The sequence below is a fragment of the Panthera pardus genome, unplaced genomic scaffold, assembly GCF_024362965.1.
Source record: "Panthera pardus isolate Hobbes unplaced genomic scaffold, ASM2436296v1 HiC_scaffold_11, whole genome shotgun sequence".
NCBI classification, from domain to species: Eukaryota; Metazoa; Chordata; class Mammalia; order Carnivora; family Felidae; genus Panthera; species Panthera pardus.
In genome coordinates, this window is record NW_026526666.1 from 6,124,314 (window position 1) to 6,150,895 (window position 26,582).

At 42.9% G+C, this 26,582-nt stretch overlaps 1 protein-coding gene across 1 annotated transcript in view; it reads left to right on the top strand.

The window, feature by feature from the left end:
- The window catches only part of SPAG17 (sperm associated antigen 17), a 200,298-nt gene that overhangs the window by 19,416 nt on the left and 154,300 nt on the right, over window positions 1–26,582 (top strand). Inside the window, exon 5 of the mRNA XM_053889321.1 lies at window positions 15,641–15,772. Coding sequence (XP_053745296.1) covers window positions 15,641–15,772 — 132 coding nt within the window. The remainder of the gene's footprint in view (window positions 1–15,640; window positions 15,773–26,582) is intronic.

Below are 26,582 nucleotides of genomic sequence, written 5' to 3' on the forward strand. Positions count from 1 at the left end.
AGAAGCCATCACCCAAGCCCTGTACAAACTCAGGGTCACCACAGGAGAAGGACACACATGTGCCAGATTGCTAATGAAGGCACAGGAGAGGGGTCGGCAGATATTAGAAGCGGGACCCAGGGGGAGTGATCTCAGGTAAGAAGTCTGGGAAAGGTTGACCCGGGAGGCTCTTTGGTGTGAGCCATTCCAATTTCCATCCTCTGCTTGCCTCCTTGTATGAGGTGCTCAAAGTTCCATGCCTCAAAATCATCTGGAGGGTTCATTAAAAATGCCAATTCCAGATCCCAGCCATGGTGATGGTGATCAGGGGTATCTTCAGGCAAGTCCAGGAACACATCTTCTGTCCTAGCATCCAGGCACTTCTGAGCTTGCCCTTGGAGAAATGCAGCCTCCCTCTGTCCCCATGCTGCCCACAGAGCCAGGAAAGGGGCCATCATCCCCCGCAAGGAACTCTCCATCTTACTTTGAACGCCCCTTGCCGGACACACAGAACTGAACTGTAGCTCCACTTATTCTCACCTTTCCTCACTCCTCTGCACTGCTCAGTCGTCCATTTGTCCTATTCATTCTGTCTTTCATTTCGAACGCTTGTGCTGGTGCTACTGAGAGCTGGAGGGACAGAGGAACATGCCATCAAAGGCCCCTGCCTTTGTAAACATCCAAAGGCCCGGATATCCATATGGCAATCTGTTGAGTTTTGCCAAAGTAACAGTGACCTGGAAGGGGCCAGAACATGTTCATGCTCTGCTAATTCCCTTGCTTTTCAAGGTAGATGGTGCTGCCTCCCCGCCCTGGGCTTTGTCCGTAGCCTCTGAGCAAATGAGAATACCTCTGGTAAACATGCGAGCCTCTAGTGTCAGAAGCAGATGACAGTTAAAGCTGGAGGGGAAAGGTCCAGAATGTAAACTCTGAAATATGCATTCAAATTATCTTGAAGTTTGCCATGGGTTACCAAGACCTCCACTAAAGCCTGGGGTTTTTTGCTACATATGATGACTCACTGAAGAAAAATAAAATGCCAAGACTCACAAGGAGACCTCTACACATTTGATCATGTCTCTTACCTGCTCAAAACTCTCTGTGTCTCATTACTTTCAGGATTAAATCCAAATCCCTTTAATATGTCATTCAAGTCCCTGGTGTCCTCGCCAGTGTCAACTTTCCCTTAGTCCTCCCCCTTTGCCCGCCCCTCTGCCACTTCTGTCTTCCCCCAACCCCCCATCACCTGCACCATGCTCCCAGCCACTTTCTAGTTTCCTGAATATGGGACTCTCTCTGGCCTCCGTCGTTGTTCTGTCTGGGATCCCGCCCTTCCTCTCTCCTTCCCTCCTTCCCCATTTCGCACCGCCCAGGCTCAATCAGTCACTCCCACTGATCCTTCAAAACTCCCTGAGGAGTGACACCTACAGGAAACCTTTGCTATCTCTCCCAGTTTAGAGGAGGCGCCCTCCCATGGGCCAGCACACCTTCTCTCACCTCCATCACTGGGTAGGGCACAGGATACCATAGGATGTGCTCTGTGCACACTGTAGTGGGCCTTCCCGCCTCGACTGAGAGCTCGTTATGGGCAGAGGCTGCTGCTTTTGTCTCTAGATCTCTAGCATGGGGAATGTAGGGGGGTGCTCTGTAAAATATCAGATAGGTGAATGACACGGTGGATCCTTAAAGTGTGAGCCAAGTTAATTCCTAACCAAGAATGGCTCCATCTCAACAGCTGGATGATGAAGAAGGGACATCACTGGGATCGCATCACCAGAACAGTCTGTTTCTAGAACAGGTCTCTGAGGAAGGGTAAACAGCGTTGGCAACGCACCCTCCAGAAGGCCCAAGTTAACTCAGACTTGATCCAGGTCAACAGGAAGATCCAAGCATGGGTGACTCATGATAGTAGGGGCTCCAGGTAGTGGTGAAATTTGCAATTAAGCATTGTAAAACATGGTTCACAATGGCCATCTGATTTAATCCGTACAGTAATTATTTGCTAAACATTTATTATGTTCTAGGCTTTGATTTCTGATCAGTGGGGAAAAAATAGATAAAAACTGATGCCCTTATGGGAAGGGGAAATAAGAGAAAAGATAAAGCATGTATTATTTGAGATGGTAATAAATGCTATGGAGAAAAAGAAGCATAGAGTGTTGGGAGTGTGGACAGTAGAAGGAAGTTTTCTAATTTAAACATGGTGGTCAGAGAAGATAAAATTGAGAAGGAAACCCTTGAATAAAAAACCCAAGGGAGGTGAGTTATGTGGATATCTGAGGAGGAACCTCCCAGGCAGGAGAAATAGCATGTGCAAGAAGGTTCTGATGCATAGTGGGCGGACACCAAGAAGACAGTGGCTGGAAAGGAGTGCTAGAAGAGGAAGGCGACCAGAGGTGGGCTCAGATCACATAGGAGTTGATCTGGAGCTCCTGGGAGGGTTTGGAACAACACCTCCAGCAGGCAGTGGGAGTGTGGGGCTCAGAGTCGGAGCCTATGGAAGGGAAATCTGAAGGGAGTGTTCTAAACTGGCAGTGTGGCTCATAACTCCTTGGTGGTGCAGTTCAGACTCCAGTGGAGTTCAGAAAATACTAGCCAATTCTAGAAATTAGAAGCAGATAACCCTCTGCAGACTCTAGAATCATGATGCCATATATAAAGATCAATACCACCATTAAACATCAGTGCCCTTGAGCAAGGGACCACCTCTCGGTGCCCCATGAATGTCTGATGTTAGGTTACTGATTCCTGACTCTGAGATGAATAACCATGTCAAATGATACCTGTTAGAGGGAAAGCCAATAGCCTTGCTGCCTCAGATAGATGGACTCAGACTTTAGGGTGACCATGAGGCTCTGAGAAGGTCATCAGTTGATGAGCTAGGACTGAGGAAAGCAGATCAAAGGATAAAACCAGACCAATGACGCTCTACTGCTATACCAGACAGTTTCAAGATGGCTTGCCTCAAACATGCTTTCTTAGGGTGACCAACTGTCCTCGGTGCCAGAGACTTTTAGTTTTAGCTCTGAGAGTACCACACCCTGGGGAACTCCTCTGTCCATGATTCTCATGTTTAGCATATACATGACCTTGGTCCCAGTTCTTAAACTCCAGGATTCTTAGGAATCCCTAGAATGCTTGTTAAAATTTCCTACCCCCAGGCCCTCTCCTCCAGAGGTTGATTTGGTAATTTGGGGGGGTAGATCCTGGGCAATCTGAATCTTTAATGAGGGTCCCAGGGATTCTGGAGCTTGTGGAAAACTATGTAGCATCCATTTGCTCATAAAGGGTGCTGCCAGTAGCTGGCCAGGACACACCCATATCCTCTATGCTTCCTCTCTAACTAATGAGTCAAGGACATGAGGGAGGGACAGAGACACTGAAAAACAAGCCCTCTTTGTGGGACAGGTTTGGGATAGATTGAAAGCTAGGAGACAACACCAGCCCTGAAGAACACCGCCAGCAACCACGCTAGAAAAGCATGACAGCTTTCCTGTAACTGTGAGGAAACAGAGTACTCACGGGGAAAGTGGAAAGTGCTGACATACCAAAGGCATTCTTCACCCAGCAGGACATTAGCAGAAATCTCCCTGCACGCTGTCTTCTCAAGTGGCCAACTTGGTGTCTCTATATTGAAAGAGAAAGAAAGAAAGAAAGAAAGAAAGAAAGAAAGAAAGAAAGAAAGAAAGAAAGAAAGAAAGAAAGAAAGGTAGATAGATAGATAAGGGGCGCCCGGGTGGCTCAGTCAGTTAAGTGTCCAACTCTTGGTTTCGGCCCAGGTCATGATCTCATGATTTGTGAGTTCGAGCCCCACATGGGGCTCTGCGCTGACAGCATGGAGCCTGCTTGGGATTCTCTCTCTCCCTTCCTCTCTGCCCCTACTCCACTAGTGCTCTCTCATGTGTGCAAAATTAAAAAAAAAATAATAATAAATAAATAAATAATTAAAATCTGAGGCAAACTGAGAGTTAACAAGGGACTCAACAGTGAAACTGCCAACATGTGGCTTAAAGACACTGGCATGAAAGGCCACAGAAGAAACCAGGGATGAAGCAGTGGTTCTTCCAAATCACCTGAGAGCCTGCTAAAACAGACTGTGGGGCCCCTCCCGCAGTTGTGGGTTCGGTAGTTCTGGGGTGGAACCCACAAATCTGCACGTCTAACAAGTTTCCAGCTGATGTGGGTGCTGCTGGGAAACACACCTGGATTATCCCTGGTGGGTTTTTTTTTGTTTTGTTTTTTGTTTTTTTTTTTAAGGTCTCTTAATTTGAAAGTCTGAATCTCACCATATCGATAGCAGCTTGGTCACCTTACTTCTGACTTGAGAAAATAGAACTAAAACCGGCTTAAACCAAAGGGGATGTAGTAGCTTGTATAACTAGGAGCCTAGGCAAGCCTCAGGGTAAGCATCCGCTGAGGCTCCAGCCCCACCCCCTCAGTGCCCTGATCCTTCCTGTATCCGGGAGGTGGCGGGGGCGGGGGGGGGGGGGGGGGGGGGGTTTGGGGGGGGTGGCTACAGCAACCTGTTCTTCAAGCCTTTTCCCAAAGCTCTGTCACCACAGATCTAGTGGCCCCAGATTAAGACTCCTCACATCCCACTGGCCTTAACTAGATCGTGTGCTCATGCTGGACCAATCCTGGACGGGGCTGGAGCCGGGGGATGGGATTACTTCCGGTGCAAATAGGTCCACCCATGGAGCTGTGGTTGCCCTGAGGCACATGGGCCAAATAGGAGAGGAGTCAATCCCCGAAAAGAAGTCAGATTCTCCTAGGAAGAAAGCGGGGATGATGGGTGGGCAACCAGCAGCCTTCAGCCTGGGAGGTGGAAGGTGGCATCCGAGCCAAACGGCAAGTGACACGTGCGTGTAATGTTGTGGTGTCGGGCGCAGGAAGTCCAGGGACCAGCCATATCCAGATATGTAGGTCTGGCAATGACTAGCAGGGTCTCAAGTGGCAGGACTCAGACTGAGGCAGGATTTCAGGAGAAGGACTTAGGATTTAAGGAGGAAGAGGCTAGGAAGTGGAGGTGGCTGCCAGCCTGAGTTTCTGACTTTCTAGGACGGGACTTGGGCTATGGGACAAGACACTGATGGAGCCAGAGGGAAGGTCACTGGCCACTTTTACCCTCTTAGAGTTCTTTTTAGCTGAGCCTGACAATTAAATTGGCGTTGTCCAGATTAGCAGGAGACAGACACATACACGTGTACATCAGTTTTATGTGACAAGAGAGCCCCCATAAGGAAATGAAGATCTCGAAAAAATGGCAAAACCCGTGGGCATTTATATCCAACTGAACAGAGAGGCAATGTGAAAAAGTAAGGAAATGGTGCGGGGAGGCTAAAGAAAATTGAGCATTTATTTTCACAAGGCCTGTTTGTAGCGAATTCTCTGTCTCAACTTCTCATCCTTGATGATGCTAATGTTTCATTTCCCCTGGTATAGAGATGGCATCTTTCACACGGAAGCTTTTTATCTCCTGTTTTCCACAATCAAGAAAAGGGGAGGTCAGAATGTTCTTCTCGCACCAGCTGTTTTTTAAGCGCTTTTGGCTCAAAATAATCTTCATGCCAAAGTGGTATATTTTGGGGTGGTGTATTCTGCCCCTCCCCCCCCCCCCCCAGAGCCATTAGGGTTGAGAACTCTGAGCCTCAGGTCCCCGCTAGGTCTCAGGGAAAAAAAAAAAAAGCAGCTCAGCTATTTCTAGTAAGAAACACTAGATAGATATCAAGAGTATTTAAACATAAAACCTTGGGCTAAGAAGCCCTTCATCCCTCCAGCCAAGATGAGGATTGGGTGCGGAGACTGGGGAGAGGCTGAGGCACTAGATGGGACTCCAGGAACTTCAGCGGAGGGGTGAAGAGGCCTACTGTGAGGCCGCAGAATATGGTGATGGCGAGCAGGACTGGAAGAAGATTGTCTGGGTTCAAATCCCATCCCTACTACTCACTTGCCGTGTGATCACCAGGCCTCCCTTTCTTTATCAATAAAATGGGGTGATAAGAGTACCCACCTGGAAGAGAAGGCAAGAATTAAATGAGCTGGAATATCTGAAGCTCAAAATAAAATGTAGTGCAGCACAATCCTTGACCTGTACGTGGTGGGTGCAATGTGACCATTTGCATGTTCCTTAGGCTGAGAACCTACTCCTGCTTGCCATCTATTCCTACAGCTTTGCAATCGTTGCTGAAAACATTTGAAATAACTCTGAAGACAGCATTCCCACACTGATTGAATGAGTGAACCTGCTGTATGCCTGCATCCCTACGTATTCTGTGAGGTCTGCGAGGGGGTTTAGATGAGTTAGGTAAGGATAAGGATCTGACGTCCGAGCTCCTAGAGGAGACAAACCCTGGCCACCAATAATCCTGATATGAGAGCTAATTCCCTTAGGAAAGGTTCAAAAATGTTGTAGGCTTGTTCAGTTGTAGCTTTCATTACAAGCTGAAAGAACCAAGAATGACTTCGGAGGGGTGGGAGCATTATGGGACCAAGAAAAAGATCTTGATCTACAAAAAAAAAAAAAAAAAAAAAAAGATTGCCATGATTATGGAAATATGTGTTACTAATACACACATAAGCTAAGGCACATCTGAACTTTCTGTATCATTCTTCCACATATTATCACATTCAGCTTCATGTGCCTTTATATATTTTGTAGGTATACAAAAACCCGATCACTCTGTAATAAAAAGGAGGGAAGCTTTGCATTATCCTGCTTTGGAAGAGTAATTCCAAAAAACGCTTCTAAAATAGAGTCCTGTGCTTTTGGACATGGGCATATTAGACGTTCGGAATGCGCGTCTCCTTTGGGAAAATCTATCCCATTTCAAATTATACATGCCTGTGAAAGCACAGATCTGTTCTACCTTCCATGTATTTTGTTATTGCTGCTTCTGAAACTTCCTTACAGCCCCAAAGAAGTCTTAATCCCTGTCAAATGTTATTATGTTACCGACTTTTATGTAGTCTTGAAAGGGGTTGTTTATTTAGTTTCAGTGACTTCTCGTTACTGCCAAATATTATTTCATTTCAGCACAGATGTAAGGGGTCCAATGACTGGAATTACTTTACAAGCCTGACATTGTCGAGAGATGGGTACCAGTTTAATTATGGACAGCTGAAAATGATCTGGGAGTCACCTGCTATGGGTATTTATCATCATTACGAACTTCTCACTGCTGTGGTCTGAGCACCTTCACAACGTCCCATTTGCGTTGGACAGGCAGTGTGAGCCATGTGGAGCCTACGTCTTCCGTCACCTTTAAACCTATGTATGGACAGCTTAATATTGCTTGATTATTTTCTTTTCCTCCGCTCAAAGTGAGAAAATATGTTTCAGCCATTCCTATTCCTTTCCTTTCCTCTTTTTCTGTCCCTCTCCATTGCCTCCTCTCCCTGCAACCCATATCCTTCCAGCTGTTTTTCCAATTATGCCTCATTGGAAATTATTCATTACTTAAAGAATGTGAATTGGGTAGACCAGACGTGTAGAGGATCAAGTAATACAATGACTGCAATATAGCTGGCACTCAGTAAATGCAGAGGGAAGGAGGGAAGGGGGGGCATGGAGGGAGCAGGAAACGGGGACTGCGGGATTTCAGAGCACTCTTCCAATGGGTCCTCCAGCTCACAGTTTAGGAGAAATTAGGAATAGCAGCCCTCCTCTTTCTGCCCGTACCCCCCTCCCCTCACAACCCCCCCCCCATTGCCATCGCACGTGCCATAACAAAGTATGGTTTCACACCTTCTCTTTTTATCTCTGCTTTCCCTACATGGATCTTGATCTGTTTTGGTCAGAGCAGAGAAAAGGGTTAAATGAAAGGAGAGGCCAGGTTATCACCTGCTGATAATAAATTGAGGTCACTGTCTACCTGCCTAAAAGCACTTCATTCCTTTTCTCTTTTTCCCCAGCCTGGACTGTAAGGCCTTCCAGAATGTCAACTTTTTCCTGGAGAGGAGCATAGTAACAGTAAGAGCTAACTTCAGTGAGGGTTTACCGTGCATATGTCATTCGCCATGCTAAGACTTCTTATGCATTATTTCAGTCAATTCTATTGATGTTCTTGTTCATTTTTTTTTACTGTTTATTTTTTGAGAGAGAGAGACAGAGAGACAGAGAGTAAGCGGGGGAGGAGCAGAGAGAAAGGGAGACACAGAATCTGACGCAGGCTCCAGGCTCCGAGCTATCAGCACAGAGCCTGACACAGAGCTCAAACTCACAGACCACGAGATCACCACCTATATGGAAGTAAGACCCTTAACCAACTGAGCCACCCAGGCGCCCCATCAATTCTATTTATGTTCTGTTTCTGTAAATCAGTGGTTCTCAGTCAGAGGCAATTCTGTCCCTCTAGGGAACATTTAGCAATGTCTGGTGAGACCTCTGCTTGTCACAACTGGGTGGAGGCCAGGGTTGCACTAAAATATCCTGCAAGGCACAGGGAAACCTCCTACCACAAAGAATTACCTGGCACAAAATGTCAACCATGCCACTGTTGAGAAACCTTGCTGGAGATTAAAAAGCTGAGGTTTAGGGGTGCCTGGGTGGCTCAGTGGGTTGAATGTCGTACTTCGGCTCAGGTCATGATCTCGCGGTTCATGAGTTGGAGCCCCGCGTTGGGGTCACTGCTGTCAGTACAGAGCTCACTTCAGATCCTCTGTACCACTCCCTCTGCCCCTTCCCTGCTTGTGTGTGCTGTCTCTCTCTCTCTCAAAAATAAATAAACATTAAAAAAAAGCTGAGGTTTGAGGGGGATTCATTCACTTGCCCAAGACCACCCAGTGGTATCTGAGAAGTCTAGGACTCAAGCACGGCCTGTGCTTCCTCATCATGGTGCACACAAATCATTATAACCTCCGGGGCCCGTGTACCATAGGAGCTAAAATTCCCAGCAGGAATGTTCCCATGAGAGGGCACCTACATGAGTCATTTGCAGACCCCCTGCCCGTCCATCCTTTGCACCAAATATGCAGAATGGGCCCATCCAAACGCTGGAAGTTTTGTAAAATACACACACACACACACACACACACACACACACACACACACACGTGCACGCGTGTGCATATGTGCACACATGCAAACGTGCACACGCACACACTGCAATAGTTCCTATTTAATGTTGCCAGTAGATATAACATGTAAGATTAAAGCAGAATGCACAAGCAAATACTGATGCTACCTAAGCAACAAATTTTGAAGATGGCACATACTGTTACACAGCCTACTTTGACGAATAGGTTCTACATATTTAATCCGACGTGTGTTTAACGGTAAACATAATATCTTGTGTTCTGCGGGGTAATTAGATAGAAATGGCAAGTAGTCCATAGTATCACTTTTTCAAATGCCTAACAAGCGTGTTAGTATTTTTCTTTTTTATTAATTCTTCAACCTCCACAATCTCAGTTTTTGACCCTGGTTTTCGATACAGAGTATCTTCGCGATCTTAATCACCCCACAGGCAGCTGTGCACATAAACACGCATACTGTTGTGCACACACACGCACACGCAGACATGCCCCAGGTCTTGTTCCCAGGGCAGTTTCCGTTGCCTTTATTCCTCCCTCAGGGCACCTAGCTGCCCTCTTACCCTTTCTCCGCCCCACTCACCCATTCACTCGCCCTCTCTGATGCTCCTCAGACCCGGATCTGCGGGAGATTTCCATTTGCTCTTTAGATCCTTTCCTCTGTATGACCCAGTCCTGGAATCCAACCGCAGCTCCCAACGGTGAAACCCAAGGGTGGGTACCTGGGAAACCCATCAGGTCACCCCACTGTCACCATCAGTCCCCCCAGGCCTCCGAGCAGAGCACCACGAAGACAGAAACTGTATTTACCTTCCAGCTCGACTCTGGCATTGCAAGATTTCAGGTTAGCAAGAACAGCCACCCCCACCCTAAATTCTAAGCAGCCACACCTATGACTTACTGCTTGAAATTATTTCACAGTGTCTAGTCCCTTTCATCCTGTCACTAAGGGGTAAAATCTTAAAATACGGCTAACCCACTGGTATGAATGAACTTCTTTCAAAGTGAGTTACCAAGTTAAATCTTGGCTATTTTAGTGGCAAGAAGGATTTGAACTAAAAAATAACTAAGAATTGAAAATTAAAAGTTCGGTTCCTCAGTCATGCTAGCGATAGTCAAGTGCTCGATAACCACATGTGCCTGGTGGCCAGTGTGCTCAACAGCACACAGAACATTTCCGTCATTGCAGAAAGTTCTATCAGCACTGAGTTAGACAGAGATAGAAAAGTTGGAGAGTACTCGGTGTCCGTGAAGGGGTTGGGGAAAAAACACATTCCTTCACAGAGTGGTGGTGGGCACAAAAATGCTACAAAGTTTCCAAATGTCAACCTGGAAGTAGCCATAAATATTTAAAATACACATGCGTTTGGGGTGCCTGACTGGCTTAGTCGTAGAACATGCGACCGTGGATCTCAGGGTAATGGGTTCAAGCCCCATGTTGGGTGTAGAGATTACTAAAAAAATAAATACACTGAAAAGAAATAAAAAATTAAATTAAAATAAAATAAAATACACATCGCACTTAATAGAAGAAAAAACTGAACTTGCTTAAATGTCCATCATTAGGGAACTGGTAAAATTAATGCCCAAATGTCCATACAAGAGGAGACGATGAAAATAACTTAAAAATATATATGTAAGCAATATGTGTCAGCACAGAAAGCTGTCCTATAACTTTGTATATAAAAATATAAGTCACCTGGGGCACCCGGGGGGCTCAGTCAGTTGAGCTTCTGACTCTTGATTTTGGCTCAGGTCATTATCTCATGGTCATGAGACTGAGCCTGGTGTCGGGCTCTTCACTGAGCACGCAGTGTGGAGACTGCTTACGACTCGGTCTCTCTTTTTGTCTCTCTTCTCCCTCTGCCCCTCTCCTCTGCTCAAGTTCTCTCTCTAAAATTAAAAAAAAAAAAAAAAAAACACAAGCCACTCGACCCTATGAAAGCATGATCCTGTTTGTATTGAAATACAAAGGGTATCCGTATGTATGTGTCTATATGCCCAGGAAACTACATAAGGATACACAAGGGTTTCTTTCTGGAAAGAGGGAATGGCGGAGCAGGTTGAGGAAGCATTTTCTTTTCATTGTACATCCTTCTGGTGCTGTTTGGACTTTTGACCATGATGATGAACCATTGCACTTAATCGGTCATATGTTAGGAAGATGAGCTACTGAAAACAATGTGGTACCAGATGAATGAAAGTGCAAAAACGTACATGGCAGAGTGGGATCCTCTGCATGTCAAAAGCCTGTTTGCTCAGTCCCGTGCTAGCTGGACCGAGTCAAAGTAATGGATTGTGTTCCTGTTGGCTGCGGTCTTTCCATCTCCAAACCCTAAGTCATTGACTCCAGAATAATAGGTTAAATATGAAGTCATACCCGGTGCATCATTTCAGCTGCTTTAACAAACATCGTGGGCCCCCAAGGAGGGACCTGAAACCAAAAGATTGTTTTTGAGGAGAACTGGTGGCTACTTGGAGTTCCTGGAGGGATGTCTTCCCTCTGCCTGACCCTCTCCCATCTCCCCTCTCTCCTCCACCCCTCACAACCACACTTTTCCCTTCCCTCCATCTTCTTCTGTGGCCTCTGCTCCGACCCAGAGAAATGGCAGATCCAAAATCTTTACCTTTCCTCAGAACTCACCTGCGTTGAGCATGACCAGGTTAGGCAATGATTCAAGATGCTCCGTGTGCCTTCTTGTAAGCTTACCGGGGAAACCAGGCAGCAGACCTCATGAAATTGTGTCTATCACCTATCTATCTCTCTGTCTATCCATCCGTCATCTGTCATATATACATGTACACATACATAGGCACGTATGCATATGTGTTTATACGTACACCTATGTAGACACTTGCACACATGCATACACTTGGTTTCTATGGGAACCTCTGAAGTAGTTCTAACTCCTGTGCCGGCAGAGGCTGTGCTTACTACTAATGTGGGAGGAAGCCCAGAGAGGAGGTGTGGAAGAGGAGAAGGGAGGGCACTGGTGTCTGTGGGTGGGCCTGATCCCCAGGCAAGGGAAGAATTTGGCTCATTTGATATATTTTTTGTTGGACCAGATCATTAGATAGTCAATATGACATAAGTCTCTGAGCCAGGTCGGTGATAAAGAAGGAAATGTTTTTTATTTCTTGGTATGCTCAGAATCTCAAATTTTCTAACAGAAAAAGGGCATCTACCCTCCAGATACGATCTGCACACAGTTCAGTGCAAATGTGTCTTCTTCCCTCAGCTGCACTCCCAAGCTAAGTTTCCTCTTACACCATCTTTCCCAGAACCGAGCACCCCTGGTAAGGCTGGCCTGGACGTGCCGCAGCCCTGGCAGGCCCCGAGACCTGGCCTGAGTAGGTCCAGGAGACACATACAGGCCTCGCCTGGCAACAGTTTTCCTCCATTTTAATGAGTCTCATTTGCCCATAAGACTTGTTTTTAAGTTTCTGACTCATGCCAGGCTCATTTATTTGGTATTTCGGCTTGATGAGTACCCAGGTTTTAACCCACTTAGGACTGTTGTTCTGCCTCATTCTGGAAGCTCCGGTTTTTGTCTGAATATTCTCCAGCCCCGACCAGCTCACTGCTCCCCTTTTCTGTCGTATCCCTTATCATCCCAATACCTACAACCCTTGTCTGCATGCCTCCCCAGCACACACACACACACACACACACACACACACAAATACAAATACACACACAAATACATACACATACATTGACTAGATACTGGACAAGCAGCCTTTACAATAATGGAAGGTTGAAGGTTTGATTATTATTTCAATTACCACAAGTAAGGTGAGGAAGGAAAGCCTCTCTGGAATGTTCCGTGAAAAGTTTACATTCCTTCCAAATGCAGTTTTTTTTTTCTTCTTCCCTCAAAGACTCATCCATCGAACACAGGCCCTCTGCAGGTTTGTTTTTCATCTGAGACCAAACCACTGACTCCTGATTGGGGAGAACTGTGAGTTATGGAGGGTGACAAGAAGGAGTTTTCGGTAGAAATTAATTTGTAAACATCTTCCCTGCTTTGCCTCTCCTGGGGAGGGGGGTGACCACATACCATAAAAATTTCCAGCCTCAGATTTTGAGCTCAGCAGAGACTTTCATTTTCATTAATTATCCCAAGGATTCGCACTGTCATTCCCTTAGGGGGAACACACCCACAGAAAATGGCATGTGCGGGGGTCAAGTCCCCTCTGAGCAGCCCCAGAGAGAAGGACCGGCATGCTGGTTCTTGCCACTGCTCCTGGGGCCACATGCACTGCCCTGCCCTGTGGGCATGAAGTCTGCCTCTGCATGGGGTGCCCTGGGGCTGTTCCAGGGGAGGAAGCTCCATGGGCAGTGTGGGGGGCTCAACGCTGCCTCGCCCTGCCACTCCTCATCTTCACTGTGTGTACATGCAGCATGAGAACACGGGAACCTGGCAATTCCGGTGACACTTCTGGTCACTAATCTCCCCGTTGCACAGTAGGATAGCATGTTATTTTGATGCCATGCCAGAGTTTTGTTTTAAAACCAGCTCTGTACAGACAGTTTTAGATGGACCAGAAATAGCTTTTATGGTCTGCAAAATACCTTTCCCTCGGGACGTTTTTGTTGTGCTTTGAATACATTTTAGCACAGTGAGGTAACAGTCATAGACTCATAGAGACACGGGATTAGAAAGCAACTCCAGAGACATCCCATCCATCACCATGACGCCAGGCAGGCTTCACCCAAAACATCCCAGACATAGGTAAATATCCTGTTTTCACAGGTCATCAGAAAGAGAGACTCCACGCCACTCTGGGGTAACCCATTCCAGTGTTGACTTCCCTTCAATGCTGTCATTATACTGTGTTACCGGGAACACACCCCATACTAGACTGCTGTGAGTTTTCAAAACCCAAATTTGTGTATTTTGAGCCAGATGTCACAAAACAGCCTGATTGTCAGCACGCTGTTTAACGGGTATTGAAAAATGTCATTTCAAACCAAATACATCTATCCTGGGGGCCGGACCCAATTGGACAGCTTTCGTTTTATAGTAAATGTGTGACCTTCTGTCCCCTTAGGATTCCCTTCCCTCTTGAATCTGGTCATCATTAAACGGTGAGGCCCTGCAGGTGTACCCTTATGCTTTCCTGCTCCCAGAAATCACAGCCGTCATGTCCCTTCCCCTAAATCGTGTTAGCAGGACCAGAACTGCCATCAGAAGCAAAGCACTCCGTTCCACGGAGGGGTGTTTGCTTAGACACACACAAGGCTTTCTGACACTTGGTCTGCTCCTTTGGTCTTTAGAAATAGCAGCTTTAAGAGAGTCCTTTCCCTGGCCTTCCCCTTCTGCGATGCAACACAGGAAACCCCAATGTAGTCTCTAAGAGGTCCAGTTACGTTTTGGCATCGAATAATCCACAGGGCCTTCTGCAGTTAGAAGCAAAATAGTCCTCTCCCTTTCTTTCCGCTATTTCCTTTGGCACAGTGGAGAGTCATAAGGAACCGGATCGGTCAGGAAAGCCCTGACCAAGAGCTGGTATGAACCTCAGACAAGACGCAGCTCGATGAGATGCCGTGCGTGCAGTCATTGTCTGAGACAGAGGGTCTGAAATTGACACCATATGCGCCCCGAGGAGTAATTGCTCCAAAGGGGGGAGAAAAGCAACGTGTCAGAACATTTTAGTAACACCTAATTCATCTCGAGGTTATAAATAAATCTTAATGCTTGCCTAAAAACAAAAGTCGAAAAATACTTTGACCAGATTACTTTTGTGACAGTGCTTCCGGCAGAGGTGAACTTTATTAGGGAGACAACATGAATAAAGAGAAACACATAACAACTTTTTATGGTATATTTTACATGATTTTATTTTTTTGCAGTAAATAAAGTGGTTATAGGGCTCCAAGGAAAAGGCCCCAGATGTTAGAGAATTGTGTGAAATTTAGAGGAAACAAGCTGTAAAAAGCGCAGTCATAAAACAGGCTGTCAGTGCCACACATCTGGACAATACAGCTGTATGTTCCTAGTGGCTGTCGTCACCCAAAGAAAACTCAATAACCTCATTTCACCCCAATTAGGCTGCATACCAACAGGATCAACATTAAATTGCGAGGGGGCGGGGGAGAAACGTTCATATGGCGCCTCTGCGTCAAGCAGTCTTTATCTTGCATTTGAATTTGGTCACCAAGAAATAAAAGATTGCTAACATAGCTATTTCCATTATTATAAAACCCTATTTAATTCATAATGTTGTAATAAGTCAAAGTTTGACAGCTTGGACTATCGGCTACTCCAAACAATAGACTTTCTGTAGCATGAAACTGACCTATCAGTCATCCAGAATGGAGCCCTGGCATATCTTTCCTCTACCCCTTTTTGGGGAGTCTGAGTCTCGCAGTATTGTGGGAAGCACTCTCTGCCTTATTGGAAAAATAAGTGCATTTTCAGACAACCCAATTTACGTAAAGTAGAAGATAAATGCCCCTCTCGATGGCGATGGGGTATTTTGCTCTAATTCTTTTGGCCAGCAGTGAGGCACCTTTGCAATAAGATGAATATTGCAAAACTGAAATACCATTTCACCTTTTTGTCACCAACAGACTGTGCCAAAGGTAATAAAATGCCACTTTTCCCATTAATGTGTTTCTTCCTAGGTGTTAACAGCAGCAAAGGCAATTATGGACAGTGGAGAGAAATTAACCCTACCGCTGATAGGGAAACTCTTGAAATTTCAGCTTCTCCAGATTAAATTGAAGGACCAGCAGAGACGGGAAAATGAAAAGAAGGTACTGTATGACGCTGGGTCTTCTAAAGAGGGCAAACAGGGCATAAAATGGAGTCAGTTTTCTCCAGGGACACTTCCTCTCTTCGTAAGCCTTCCATTAAATGTTACCTAGCACATTCAGCTGTCGCCTGGACAACTTAAGAAAAAGGCCATCCAAAGATCTGTTGGAGGAATTATATTTTCTCAAAGACAGACCCATTAAAAATAAATTCCCTTGTGCAAAAATCAGACAATAATCAGGGCATGTGCCTGAGGTTGATTTTAGAGTAGTCTACTTATATGCTAGTAACAAAGAAGGGAATCAAGGTGAGACAGAGTCAGGAGAAGTAAATGTAATGTGAAAAAAACCCCACAAAGTCAGGGTCTAACCGTTTAAAATATTCTCTCTAATATTCAGTAGGAGTTCCTATTAAAATGGCAGGCTGCATCTGCACCTTCGTAATAATCTGAACATTTCAGCAGCAATCCATCACCCCCCCCCATTATACGCTTGATTACTTCTTCACATGTAGACTTCTCATTTAATTTGCCTATGGAAATCAATCTGTGCGTTTTCCAAAGATTCATATTTTTATCTGAAAAAAAAATATTTTGAAATACCTTTAGCAAAACGACGCTAGGTTCAAATCCATTTGTTATTATCATTACTCAGAATAAGAGATGTTTTTCTTATTTTCCAAATCATGCTGAGATCTTTTTGGAAAGCCGAACGCTTCTGTACATACATGTGGTGTGTGTGTGTGTGTGTGTGTACACATGTATACATGAAATGGATTTACATGTAAGCTGTATCTTTATGCCCCTGAGTGGAAGAGGCAAAATCAGTTCATGGAAGAAGAAAGAGAAGAGGGAATGTGTTCCAGTAATACCTTTCTCACCTTTGCAAGACCCCCAAACCTAGGTTTCCTATTTGAATTGGGTGCTTGACAGGATAATTGTAGGAAAAAAAATAATAATGACACCTTATATTTGCAGAATAGGGCTTTATGTTTTTCAAACAGATTCCCCATATAGCATCTTATTAGAGTGGCACACATTGTTCCCGGGAAAATTCTACTCATAGGAACACAAGTGATGGTCTAGTTTTCCATCTATTGAAGTTCTTTTCATCATGTACAGGACATTTGTGCCTTCAGAAATATTCGGGGTCATTAAGACTTGGCAGAAGAAAAATTGGAAAGTTTGAAGCTAGTATAGAAACATCTTTTCTTGCCTTTTTAAACTCCAACGTCACTTGGGAATATGAATTATAAAAAGTAGACTGTGAGTCCTGTGAAAATCTCTGCGCTTTCTGTTTTCTCTGTGCTTTCCCGCAGCACCTACAAATATACCTAATGTGCTAAAGGGGATCAGTTTACTTGTTTGCCAACTATTGTAAGTCAGCAATCTTTAGCTTACAGCTAAAGAGTAAGCTTTAGTTTTCAGTTAATGGATTTTAAGTAACAGTAAATGGAATATCCTGGCAGCTCAGGAAAAAATTTTACAGCTAGAAGTAATATAAAAATATTTCTGCAGTGATTTTCCTCAGCATTTCTTTGAAATGTGAACTATAATAATACAGCTGTGAGATTCTGAAGATGCGCAAATAATCTTAGTTTATTGTTTGAAAAATTCAAAAGTCTAAAGGAATGCGGGCTTGAATTTTAGATAGATAGATAGATAGATAGATAGATAGATAGATAGATAGATGTAATAGAGGCATTCAGAGAACTCTGAGCAATCAAGAGCCAACAATTACATAGTCTAATCTGATGTCTTCATTAGATTGGGTTCCCAAAACACCAGTCCCAAATCTCTCAGTTGCAACCATACGAGTAAGTGCTAAATAAATTGATGAAAACTGATTGGAATGGAGTACTCTCCAGAAAATACTCTTGGTAAAGGCCAGATGAACAGAGTTGTTTGAGGGATGATATAATCTCTATTCATTTCAACACTACCACCCAACCAGTCAGTTAGAACAATTGAGGTTAATGCTTCTCCGCCAGCAACTTGGGCAGAAAAGTAAAATAAGTATAAAGTAAATAAAACTGACCCATGCTGTGGGATGTGGATGAGAAAAATGCAAAAAAGAAAAGACTTCCAGTTTCTTCCTCTTTCCTGAACCCAGGCTGAGATTCTGAGATTTCCTACAAGGGGAGCTTTTTAACAGCAATAAGAAATCTACGTAGGTGTTTCCTTTCAAATGCTGAATATAGTGCTGAAAACTGTGCAACCCAAATTGTGTTTTGTATCTCCTATCTTGAATTTTCAGAATTGTATTTTTAAAAACGAATGCCAAAAAAATATCCACAGCGGGAACTAACCAAAAATACTAGGGAGAAGATATGGACAAAAATAACTAATATAATTAGGTCCCTGTCCTTTATTCCCCAGTGAAACAAGTAGATCCTTATATATTTGATCCTGTTTTAATCCACCAAAATTTTTTCTTAGAAATAAGTGGTGGAAAAAAAAGTAAGTGGTGAATAATATAGTTCCAGATGCCAAATACGGTAAAAATATCATTATTGTAGATTGCACTGATTTTAATAATTTCTAGCACTTTAGCATGGGCTATGCTTATCATGCGTTTGCTTTGTCCTTGAAGAAAGCTTGCTGGCTAATTAATAGCATAAAAAATAATACAAGGGAAGATATTTCTTAAAGGAGCAGTTTTGAAGGCATTTCTGAAAAGCAAATGCCTGCTTGTAACTGCAATGAAGTAAAAAATAGTTGAAAACTCTGATCTATTTAGAAACACCTTGTTGGCTACATCCAAATCTGCATATCATGAAGAAAATATATTGTATTTCTCTAAATAAATTTTAGAATTTCAGAAATTCTGAAAGACTCTTTTATACAAGTAACCCTAAATCGGATTTTGTTGTATCTTAAAATCTGAGAGTTTTGTTTAGAAATGACTCTTCCTTGCACACATGATTATCTCACCATTTATTCTGTGTTTTTAGATCTGTCATTGTCAGTCTGTTTTTAATTCATCAACTTAACAAACACTTATTGAAACAAACTTTACAGAAACAATGTACTAGGCACACATATATCATAATGTTCATTATCATTTTAAAATAAATTATTTGGGGTTTGTATTCCGATCCGTGTTTTAATTTAATCTATCTGAATATTATAGCATTGTTCACATTTTTTACTTTTTTTCACTCCAACTTTTATGTCTATATTAATGATAAACATTTATTCAAAACCAAAACACTTTATTGTGAATATATTTAAAATATATCGAGAATTCAGCTAAAACCTTTAATCAAAAAAAGATGAAAAATGCCTATACTACAAAAAAACAATAATAACCATTTAAATAATCGGCCAAACTAAGTCTAGTCTTCCTATGCCTCTGAGTCTAGTTTGGAAAATTTGCATATGTTTAGAAAAAGATCCAAATATATTCTAACTGTGCTTTTCATTTGTGGATGCAAATAACCAGTCCATATTTTCTTGGATATTTTCAGCATATTTTTTGCGTAAAAGCAGAACAATTCTTTCTCTTTCTGGCTTCTCTACTTAGGAGAAGTACTTGCCTTATTTTCCAGAGAACTAGAATTGGAGAGAAGGCAGTTAAGAACCATGGAGTGATGGTACCGGTAGACTTTTCTTAAAACAACTCAAAATTAAAAGCACCTACATTTGATAAGGCATTATGAGGAAGCCACAAACAACCCAGAGCCCGCTCCAAAGAAGGCACGAAGAGAAATTAGGGTAACTTTCACAGACGTTTTACAGCTTACTCCAGTTGAAACCCCAAAACACTGGAAACCAGCCAACGTAATGCCATTGTGTGTGTGTGTTTTGTTTTAAAAGAAAGACCAGAGGGACATGCCAGGAAATTACAGGCTGGTTAGTTTTGATTCAGTTGTGGTTAAAATCTTCAAAAACTATTTTGAGAAATCAAACAGAGGAAGAGCAGGAACTCAGTTTAGAGGGACCCGTGTGGTTTCAGGAAAGGAATAACTTGCCTCACTAACTGGATGGAATTCTTTGAAGCAGGATTATCAAAATGAGGGTACTACCAACAAAACCATTGCATCCAAAGAGCTACGAAATTCAGCAATTCAGGGTAAATAATAAATGCCTCCCCGGATAACTGATCTGTAGAAAGAAGTGTTTTCCTCATTGGAATGCTTTTAATTAATGAAAACTGTTTACGGATTTCAGGAAAAAATGTAAAGAAACACGCATATTTAGAATAGAATAGTAACTTTAAATATGAGCAGCTGTAGTTACAACAGCTAATGATAATATTTAGCTACCGTTATTGACTCTTTGGCATTATACTAAGCTCTTTACACATGTTATATCATTTAATCTTTGAAATGACTTTATGAGGTACGGAGTATTATTCTTGATTTGCAGATGGGAAAACTGAAGGTGTGAAAAGTTAAGTAACTTTCCCCAGGTTAAATAGCTACTCAGAGGTGATGCTGGGATTCAAATCCAAAACTGTCTGACGCTATGTTCTTAACCACTGTACAGACACCTTCCGAATGTGTCTCCTTAGCTGTGCAAAATGGCACCCTTGGCCCACAGTCAAGAGTGCCGGCCCTAAGGTATTTCCCTGTAGGAGCAATGGCTTTGCTCAGTGATCTACCAACAACCGTCTGGTCCCACTAATTACATCACATACAACATCCCGAGGTAAAGTGTGAGGACAAGCCAAGGAAAGGAACAACGCTTACCAAAAACAAAGTCCACACAGAGCTAACCAACCACCAATTCCCAAGGGAATTCTGATTTCATTTCTGGCCTCGCCCCACTCCCCAGAAATGACCTGGTCTCTGGGAAAATCTCTTAGAACTAAACTCCTTGAGGTTATTCCAAACATCCTCACCCCTTCTCCGCCCTTCTGGATGTTGAAGTGGAACAACACCGGCTGATCCACTGTTAATGCCTCTGAATCACATAGAATCCTGCAAGAGACAGACAATCAGATAGACATCAGACCCACTCCCTCACTGCCACCAGTCATAGAAAATGTCCACGTTCCAATTCTGTGGATTCCAGTTCTGAAGATGTCAGTATGGCACCCCAGGACATTCTGCAGTTTTCTGAAGATTGCATTATTTGGTCAAATAAACCCACTACATTCCTGGACTTATGTCTTCTACACAACAGCAGCTCCCTAGAAAAGTAAGCTCCTAACTCGACCCCATGCATTATATTTTCTATTTGGCAGGGGAGCAGGGAGAAGAGCAGAAGGGAAAGAATAAATAGGAAATATAGAAAAGAAAAAACAACATGTTCATAATGCCTTAACACTACTACAAGTAATGTTAACATTCTGATATGTTTCTCTTTTTTTTCTTTCTGTGAGTTTGTTCCTTTATATAATCGTTGTAAATTAAAATATATCATAATTTTACTTATTACCACAGTAGCCACATCTATCATTATTATTGGTTGTAGGATATTCTATTGACTACTATAATTTTCTTAACCATTCCTCTATTATTGAACATTTCAGTTATTTCCATATTTTTATAATAAGTAATGTTGTGATGAACAACTTTATAGTATAGAACTCTTTATATTTTGGATAATTTCCTTAGCATTGGCTTATATAAATGGATTAATATGGCCTCAAAGCCCATTTACCTGTGTTTCCAAAGTAAGTTCTAGAACCATTTAGACCCAGTTTTTCATTAAAAAAAAAAAAAAAGGCCCCCCTGGTCAAAAGAACTTGGAAATCACTGTGTGTTATACACAACTCTTAGAGATTTAACAGCACATTAGCTTATTAAAGATAGAGGAGTTTTGTGAAAATAAATCTGTTTAATATTGTTTAATCTACTGTCTCTCAAACGTATCTGACTCCATAGATTTCTTTCAGCCCGCCTATTGTTCTCTTATCATCTGTAACCAATAAAATAGATCGCTTGTGAGACGGTGATCTCTTGAAAGAGAACTAAAGTAGCATTCAGAAGACAGACCTAGTTTCTCATAAGCCACATAATAAGAGTGACTTAGTCACTTAACTGCCATGAGCATGTTTTCTTATCTATATCCCTAACAATATTATTGTGGGAATCTTACGATAGAGCGTATGTGAGATCATAAAGTACCACACAAATCTAGATGTGCTGTTACCTATAAAAATGAGATGAAGTAGAGCTATTTACCAGCAGTTCCACTGACTTTTACCTCTTGCCTCCCTTTTATTGTGATAACATAGCAAATACATGTCACGGTATTTGAAGGCATTTGAATCTTGACATCAAGGGTCATTTAGAAAGTTAAATACAATCTAAAATATTTGGAAGCGTCAAATAATTAGGTTGCCCTGTTAGAGAGAGGGACTGTTTTGTGTTTTTCCCTCTTAAAAAGTGAGAATAACAAGATTGAGGACACGGGGTAAGTGCCACTTGATACTCAACTAAATATGCGAAATGCTAATAGTTCTTCGGTTGTTGCTAAAACAAGAGCCTCACATCTGCTATGTAGCTTAGCCAGTTAAGAAATCTCTGTGCCTACCCACAGCCTTCTCACAGTAGGAGGCATCCAGATGCTTTTTGTACACACTGCATTTTAAAGAAAATGGACTCTGTACCGAACTTGACCTTTCCTTCATATGCTGGGGAACATGTTTTCCCCAAACATGGTGGAAAGAGGGGACTTTTGGATTCGCCCCCTCCTAGTTTTTGTCTTGAGTTGGCAAGGATTACCTCTTGAGTTATGTTTTGTGCAGATGACCATAGAATGGGAATATGCAAGCTGCACTACCCAGAAGCAAGCAAGAAAAATTGGTGTGAACAAATTTCAGTTTGTGATTTAGGAAGGGGTCAACTCTGGTGAATGCTCAGCTAATCTGGTTCACTTCCTGCCACCCCCTAGCCCCAGATATCAAGGCATAAACTCATAGGGGGAGGAGCTTACTCAGGATATGAGAGAATAGAAGAAAAGGGAAGAAGACAGGAGGTGATTTTGCTATGATGGGGGCTTGGTAGAAAAGGATATTTTGCTTTTTGACCAAAGTAGAATTCTGCGGCCCCAGCAGTCAACATTGTCAAGAATCTCAGGGACAAAGAGACTGTCCCGGTTCAGTTCAAGTATGGAGGGTTGGAGGCGTGAGGAACAGAGGGAATATAGGATAAAGTAGGTAGACTACAGCTAGAGTCAGACATGGGAAAGCAGAAGGGACTGGGTAGGGCACCATGTTCAGAAATCCACCAAGGATTTCTCTGCCTGGATCTGGAAGCCAGAATAACCTGGGTACTTCCATTGGCTTTTGTCCTCTGCCGTATGATGTCTCTGCACATAGTTGCTCTACTTGGGAAATTCTTTATGTAGTAATTCTTCTTGAAATTCTACCAACTGAAGATGCATCATTGATAAAGGAAAATGCAGAAGACTGAGTTGTATAGAGAGAACAATAACAATGATGTTATAATGGCACATAAACCTAATTTGAAAGAATGTGTTAAATATCTCCTTCACTCATCTTCTCTGGTGATTTTTGTTAGATCGCTATATTCTTTCAAATGTTTCAATAATGATGATTTTTATAATTAAAAAAAGCTTTTTCAAGAAATGAATCAGGATTTATAGGTATTTTTTAGATTCTTTTGTAAAAGGAAGGAGGTAAATATTGATAATTTCAGCACTCAACAGGAAGAATGGGTGGGGGAGGGAGAGCTATGGAGAATCAAAAGAGCTTCCAGGAAATAGTATTATTTAGCCCCTGGAAAGACAGAGTAGAAACACAGACCATCTTTATGGCCTAACAGGACCACAGAAATAAAATGAATTTAGGGTTTGAGGTTAAACTGGCTTGTGTCTCTTCCATAGCAGTGTCTGAGGGCAAACTGTGTGTCTTAATTTATACAACATGAACAAAATTACTCATCTTGCAGGCTGCATTTTGAGAACCAATTAAAGATGATGATGTCTGGAAAGCACCTATCATACCACACAACTAAGTCTCTCTACTTTATTGCTTATTTTAAATTTTGGTTGTGATCAGTCCTGCCTTCTCTGGGGTACCAAGAAACCTTACAGAAGAAACGACTCAGTGAGTTCTTTACCTTATAGAACTCCAACCTTGCCAAAGAGGATCCGAAGGGATGGGAACTATGTGATTACACAGGCTCCCAAACACCCCTAGGAAAGCCAGCAGGGCTAGAGGGCCCTCATAACAGGAAAAGGATAAAGAAACTAGTTTTAAACTTCCTCTTTATTCAGCAGTATTTGTTTGGAATGACAGGATAAAGGAATGGATGCATGACTATATAAATGTTTAGTCTTCTGGGTGAACTTTAGAATAATGTCACCTGAAACAGTTTCTTCTTTTCAGTTCTAAAGCTCACCCTGAGATTTTATTTAAAATTGCAGTTGTGGAAGTTTCTGGAAGATTGTGATGGCAAAGTTAGGACTTTTCTGGGGTAAGGCTCACTGTCCACCAAGTTGCTGCACGGGAGTGTTTCACTTCAGTGGATTTACCATCATCCAAGTGTGGCTGTTTGAGCTCCAGCATGAGCCTCGCCAATGCCTCTGAGCTAATTGGACTCAGGGGCACTGATTTGTGCTCTGGTTTCATTTTAAATTAACAATCTTAAAATTTCCAATAAGCTCTCAACACTGGCAGGGATTTCTACCATATTTCTTCAGTCAGCCTGACCTCCCAGTTTCTGACACGGCTCACGTTACGGTCTCTGTTCAAAACCTCTTACCTCGTACCTGCCTGTGCTCGGCCAGTAACCGTGCCTCACCCTTCACCTGAAAAAACGGAAACATTCCCTCAGCACCATTGAGACCTCTCGCTCTCTTGAACCCACACTCAGCCAACCCCCTTCTTGCTCTTATTAAACTGAGAAATTGCCTCTCTTCCTATGAAAGGAAGTTGGCATGTTCTTTTGATCTTTTCCCACCTTACCTCCTCGAGGACTTTAGCCTCCCCCATATCTGCAGTGTCTCCCTTTCTACTGGGTCATTCCATCAGATTGCAAACACATCTCCTGACTTGGCACAGATACATACACACCTGGACCTCATACTCTCCTGCTGCTCACTTACCCACTAACATCTCAAGAACTCTCACCCAGGGCATTTCATGTCTGCCATTCAGTTCATCACTATGTATATGTGACCCACATCCAAACATGTGACTCCAGCCATATCTCTCTTCTCAGAGGAGAATGTGTGTATTTGCCTGCCTCCTGACATTTCGGGGCATCTCAAAGTTAACATGATTTTCTGAAAAGTTTGCTTACCTCCAGTAAAAGCCATTTCTTGCTCCAACTTCTCTATCATCTAAGTCCCTATTAGGTCTTTTCTAGACCATCGCTAGAGACTCCCTTCCTAGACTTCCTGTTCCCTATCTTGACGAATCATAGTACTTCTCTACTTGAAACTCTCTGTGGTCTTCCCATTGCATTTTTAATAAAATACGAACTTGTCAACCCCACCTGTGGCATTCACTTTGCCTTTTTCTTGCTTCTCATGTGGAAGACTCCTCATCTTCCAGGTCTTCATTCAAATGTCACCTCCTCAGAAAGGTCCTCCGTCACCCACTTAAAGGTTTCCCCAACTGCGTGCCTATGACTACACTGGGTTTTATCCTTCATAAAAGTCATGGAACTTTGTTGTTATATTTTTACCTGTTTTTGTATGTGCTTTTTTCCTCTTTCTACCCCAGTAGACTAGGAGCTCAAGGGGACAAGCCCTGCCATATTTTATGCACTAGTTTATATCTGGTGCAGAATGAAATGCTGGGGCTTTTCAGACCTCTGCACCTTACCTTGTGCACTCCTGTCTGCCTCCACCCAAGGCTAGTAGTGACATCTACAGCCTTTCCTGATGCTTCCCTCTGCTGCTGAGGAGGGGGAGTTTCCCTACCAGTAGAGCTATAGGACCCAGGCCTGCATGGAGAATCCATAGGTACCTCTGACGCTTCTTCTGGGTGCCAAAGCTACACTGTTCTCTGGAGCCCTCGACATCCAGAAGACACATGGAGTAGAGAAATGCTTCTCTCCCCTTCTGTGTTACATTCTGTTAGCCGGACGCCGAAACAACATATCTTCTGTCTCTAATGTTTTAGAATGGAGTTTTTCAAATTTGATTTCATAACCTCAGGAAAATACAGAGCCCAGATGCTGCTACAATAATTTTCTTTTGTTTCCAATTGTGTTGATTATGGGAAAAACAAGCAATAGAAGCATATTCTGGATCTTCCGTATGGCCACCTTATGACCCAGTACTACCACATAATTTTGACAAACACAAACTATTTGTATTTATAGATGAATGTATTGAAAGCGTAATTACATTACGGAATAATGCACAGAGCTTTCAGCAATTGTTTGAAAAGAAAAAAAATGGTGGGGAAATTGGGTCTTTACATGGTATGTGGCAGTCTAAACGTGCCCCAGAGCAGTGTGTAGAGTTTGCTCTGCCAACTGATGTTTTTGGTTGATCCCACCTTTGGATGAATCAAACAGCAAGCATTGATTATGTCTATACATTGTTAAGTAACATTATGATAAAAATAATTTATAGGTGCTGAGTACCCCCAAAGAATCTTTTAACCTTTAAAACTTGTTAATACACTACTTAAACTTTGAAAAACTTCATTAAGGAGATTTTAGAGAAAACTATACTTTCTGATTTTTTTAACCTGTTTTGTTTTGTTTGTTTTTGTCGTTTCTTCATTTTTTAAATCTTTTTTAACGTTTATTTATTTTTGAGAGACAGAACGCAAACAGGGGAGGGGCAGAGAGAGAGGGAGACACAGAATCCGAAGCAGGCTCCCAGCTCTGAACTGTCAGCACGGAGCCTGACTTGGGGCGCGAACCCACGGACAGCGA